This window comes from Drosophila obscura, unplaced genomic scaffold (genome assembly GCF_018151105.1).
Source record: "Drosophila obscura isolate BZ-5 IFL unplaced genomic scaffold, ASM1815110v1 contig_181, whole genome shotgun sequence".
Classification (NCBI taxonomy): Eukaryota; Metazoa; Arthropoda; class Insecta; order Diptera; family Drosophilidae; genus Drosophila; species Drosophila obscura.
The window spans coordinates 1161938-1167170 of NW_024542769.1; the positions used below are offsets into that span (position 1 = coordinate 1161938).

Below are 5233 nucleotides of genomic sequence, written 5' to 3' on the forward strand. Positions count from 1 at the left end.
AAGTGAAGCTGCAAAGTGACTTCAGTTGTGGTCAAATATGGAATTAGAATGTTATTAAGAGTTTATTACGTATTTTAAGTGGGGGGAAAAATGTGTAATTAAAGCAGAGACGTAGATGAATCATATGGGAAATTCATAATAAATAAAGTATATATTCCCCCAATGAATTTGGGGAAATATCTGCCAAGTAAATTCCAAGTTCCCGTATTTAGTGTTGCACTGGAAAGATATATTGAGATTATATTGAATGAATTATGAGGCAAGCGGTTCCGATGGGCAATTTATATAGATTTTATTCAGTAGAATATAAGAATATAAAATCCTAGCTGCCTTCAAGCAAAACCCCCACCCTCCGATTAACCGACGGAGCTTCCTATCCATGAAATTTGTTAAGCTCCAAACTCCACAAACCTCCTCCAACCATTTCGATTTTCAGAGCGATCGTAAAGGCTCCGCCCCATGTTAAAAATGAAGTCAATAGCATTTGAGAGTGTGAGTGTGAGTGAGTGTGAGTGTGCGAGAGATACAATTCCAGCCGCCCTTATAGCAGGCGAGTGGAAGTGGAGTGTCTCTTTAATAAATAACCGAATAACGAATAATATCAGAGCAATGCAAATAGAGCTCGCTCCCCACCAGCAGACAGAGAGAGCGAGAGCAGAGAGAGAGAGAGAGAGATTCATTCACAGGGCAACTAACAGCAGAGCCGTAACAGTGGCCTAACAGCGGCTTAACATTCCACTCAATCGACCAGAGGCATGACTGCGTGTGTGAGTGTGTGTGTGTGTTTCGATTGCTCTCCGGATGTTCCGCTCTCGATCTCCCGCTTTGCTGTGCTGTGGTGTTGTGGTGGTTGTGCGATCGTGATTTATCAAGGTGTGCGTGTACATAAGGCTGAAGAGTTTGGGCCAGTACGGGGCGACACGACACACAGAAATGCTTCATGCCAGAGACGGGTTTAAGCCAGAAATCAGTCGCAGCTAGTGGCCCGAAGAGTCAGTTACAGTGATACTACAGACCGAAAGAGTAGACCAGAGACCAGAGCGCGTTACGTAGTGGAGTGCCTCTCGAATATCATCGAATATCGTGTGTGTCGCAAGCGTCAAGATCAGATCAGCGGAAAGAGACTGAACACCACCATCGACAAAGTGCTAAGCCAAAATCGAAATCAAACGAAAAACTAAGTGCAAAAAAAGTGGAAAAAGTGCTGCTGCATCCACGCGTGCAATTAAAAAGTCATACACAAAAAAAAGACACAAGTTCCAAAGCCAAAATAAAAACCCACAACACAACAACAAAATAAAGGTAAGTTTTCACAGTTCGCAGATCTTTTGGGAATGAAAGAGCGAGAGCGCATAGATAGCCGTAGAGGGAGATAGCGAGCAAAGTCAATTCACGTTTTTTTTTTTTGGGTCGCGCCCGTCGGCACAGCAAATTTTTATGATCTCCTGCACTACTTTGATTTTTTACAGTTTCGCGCGAAAAACATTTCCATCTTTCCTTCTATTTTGTTTTTTTTTTTTTGTGGCACACAGAACAGAATTTTCATATTTTCGGTTTATCTTCGTTTTTTTTTTTGTTTCTTTCTTTTTGTTGACTCGCGAAATGTGTTTTTATGGCCAGACGTCAAGGTCTGGACGGGACTGCGACTGCTGCATTTTTTAAGGGAAATGTAATGGAAATTGCACAGGGCCCCGTACTGCCGTGCCGCGTAATGACTTCATCTATAAAAAAAAAATAGAAAACAACAAAAAAACAGTACACACTGAGAGGGAGGAGGGCAAAATTGCTACCTGAGTTTTATGACTGGACAGCGCGAAAAAACGAAACTCTGAAAAATGAACGCATAGTAGGGTTGCATAATCCGGCAGCTTAAGTTTTTTGCCTGTCGTAAAAAAAAGCCATTCGGATGCCTTCGAGGATCGTGGCGGAGAGAGATTCTTTTCTGTACTATAAATGTCCTGGGCCGTGACGAACCAGCATCAGTTGCTTAGCAGCGTCCCAAACGAACAGATCGCGACAGAGCAGCAGCAGCAGCAGTGAGCAATCTCTCAGAGAACAAAAATAAGCGAAGATTTAACGAGAACGAACAACCCCTGGCAAGATGGTGTTCAATTTGGTTAGTGTTCAGAGCAGTGCGACAACAACTCAATGGATTACCAGTGGATTAAACCCTTACTAACGATGGACTCTCTCTCTCTCTACTAATTACAGATGAACCAGACATGCAAAGTGTGCGGCGAACCGGCAGCGGGCTTCCATTTTGGCGCCTTCACCTGCGAGGGCTGCAAGGTAAGTTTCTATCGAATGAAAAAGTGAAAAAGTGAATGAATGAATGGGAAAAGGGAATGGAATTGCATACTCCTGCCTTGCCCAGGCCCTGGCACTGCCACTGCCCAACTCTTTATCGATGCCACAACTAACCGAATATCTACCTCATCTCCTTCCTGCCTTTGCAGTCATTCTTTGGCCGATCGTACAACAACATCAGCACCATCAGCGAGTGCAAGAACGACGGCAAGTGCATCATTGACAAGAAGAATCGCACCACCTGCAAGGCGTGCCGCCTCCGCAAGTGCTACAATGTGGGCATGTCCAAGGGCGGCTCGCGGTACGGCCGCCGCTCCAACTGGTTCAAGATCCACTGCCTGCTGCAGGAGCACGAACAGGCCGCCGCTGCCGCCGGCAAGGCACAGTCCGCCGGCGGAGTTACCTCCTCGCCGGTCGGCTCCCCACACACCCCCGGATTCGGGGACATGGCCGCAGCCGCCGCCCATCTGCACCACCAGCACCAGCAGCAGCAGGCCCAACAGCAGCAGCAGCAGCGCCACCCACACATGCCCCTCCTCGGGTATCCCAGCTACCTGGCCGAACCGTTCGGCGCCCGCCATCCCGCCGATGCCGCCGCTGCAGCAGCCCTGCCCTTCTTCAGCATGATGGCCACCCCCCAGTCGGCCTTCCAGCTGCCCCCGCACCTGCTCTTCCCCGGCTACCATGCCAGTGCGGCGGCTGCAGCGGCCGCGGACGCCGCCTACCGCCAGGAGATGTACAAGCACCGCCAGAGCGTCGACTCGGCCGGATCGGTGGAGTCGCAGAGCCGCTATACACCGCCCAGCGTGGCGGCTGTGCCCTCGCCCCCAGCCCGCCCTCAGACGCCCATCGATGTGTGCCTGCAGGAGGAGGATGTCCAGTCCGTGCACAGCCACCACAGCCACCATAGCCAGCATAGCCATCACAGCCAGACGACGACGACGCCGCTGATGCACCACCCCATCGCCATCCGGGCCACGCCCACCACCACCCAGCTGCCCGTGAGCCACTCCTCGTCGCACCACTCCAGCCCCATTCCCATGGCCAAGTCGCAGAGCAGCAGCCCCCTCAGCTTTGCCGCCAAAATGCAATCCCTGTCGCCCGTCTCCGTCTGCTCGATCGGCGGAGAGACCACAGTGCACCATCAGCAGCAGCAGCAGCAGCAGCAGGAGCAGCAGCAGCAGCAGTCCGCTTCGACAGCTGCCCAGGATGGACCCATGGACCTCAGCATGAAGACGTCGCGCAGCTCCGTGCACAGCTTCAATGACAGCGATGCCTGCAGCCTGCAGGACGAGCAGGAGCAGGCGCCGCGTCGCAAGTTCTATCAGCTGGAGGCCGAGTGCAGCACCGCCAGCAGCAGCAGCAGCTCCATCACCACCCACACCTCCTCGTCCTCCTCCTCCTCCTCCTCCGAACACGAGGCCATCAAGCGGCAGAAGCTGAGCGGCGGCGGCGGCCAGGAGGCGGTGGTGTCGTCTCCCTTTGGGGCAGCCACAGCGGCGGCACGCAGCGGTTTTGCGGTGGCCCACAATGCGGCCAGTGCGATGCGGGGTATCTTTGTGTGCGTCTAAGCGGATCGTTGGAGCGGTGGGAGGAGCCCCAGTTCCCTCTCATCCCTCCCTCCGCCCACCGTCCACCCTCCATCACTTGTTGTTGATTTTTTTAGTGTATTTTTGTTGTTAAATGTTAATTTCATGTGCGGGCCTCACTCGCACACGAGACAGAGCGAGGGAGATGGAGCGCCAGCGAGACAGAGATGGCGATAGACTGGTTTGCTGGAAAGAGATGGCCAGATAGTTGCATCGCACTCTCACTCACACTCACACACACACACACGCACACGCACACGCAGACACGTACTCGTACTCGTACACCTATTGAGAGCTCAAATCCAAAAATTATTTTTACAGCCAGAGCAAAGGTTTCCCCAATCCCCCCCTCCACCAACAAACAACAAAAAAGAAATTGTATATAATGTATCTTTATTTTGAATTGTATCTAAGAGGATGTCTAGGATCTATATAAGTATCATCCATTCCAAAAAAAAAGAAATTGAGAGAAGTAGTGAGAAAGTCCCACCCCACCCCACCCCAGCCACACCTCACCTCACCATCAAAATGCTATTGTACATAGAAAATTGTCATGTCTAAGGTTCGTTCTTAATTCTGTGCTAAGTATTTTATTATATTTTTATATTTTTAGTTGTAGTTGTAGTTACTATATATATACGTACATACATATCTATCTATGTAGATTGGCTTTTAAATTTATGCGAAAGAAAAGAATAAAAATTATTATGAAAATTTAAATCACAATTTGTTCAATAATTATTTTTGGCAGGGAAATATCACACAGGGAAAGTGTGAAAAGATATAGATTTATGAACATATCATATATCATGGGAATTAAATTTAGAATATCATTCGCGATATTAGTGTACCTGTCTTGTAATTAATTTAAGCAGGATAATTTTTAGAAATAAATAAAGGATTTTTCGTGGGAAATTCCATCAAAATGATCAGTAAATACGTTTTGCTTGAACAGTGCCTAAACTAAACATCTCATGCATAAAATCAAAATAAAGATCGAATTCTGGGCAAAATATACTTATCTTTCTATAGGTGTTTCCATGGGAATTTAGCTATGAAATTATCTTAATTAATATATTTAATTATTCAATTTATTAATTATATTAATAAATGAATTAATAATATATTAATTAAAATATATTAATTAAGATATTTTCATAGCTAAATTCCTAGCACCCAAAAGAAGAGCGGAGCCCTGCCCCTTTTGTATTCATATATACTCGCATCTATGTATGTCTGTCAGGTCTGTGGCCATAGCTATCTATCGGATGTATCTATTTGGCTGTCAGCAGCAGAGTTTGTTCTTTGGCTACCGCACATTCATGGGATCAAAGCTA

General features: G+C 47.7%; 1 protein-coding gene across 1 annotated transcript; it reads left to right on the forward strand.

Moving 5' to 3' along the window:
• The first annotated feature begins 953 nt into the window (after positions 1-953).
• On the forward strand, positions 954-4149 carry LOC111067767 (zygotic gap protein knirps). Its single transcript, XM_041592550.1, has 5 exons — positions 954-1302; positions 2212-2289; positions 2457-3304; positions 3365-3443; positions 3477-4149. The coding sequence occupies exons 2-5, from the start codon at positions 2212-2214 to the stop codon at positions 3876-3878; spliced, it is 1407 nt and encodes a 468-aa protein (XP_041448484.1). The 5' UTR covers positions 954-1302; the 3' UTR covers positions 3879-4149.
• The last annotated feature ends 1084 nt before the right edge of the window (positions 4150-5233 follow it).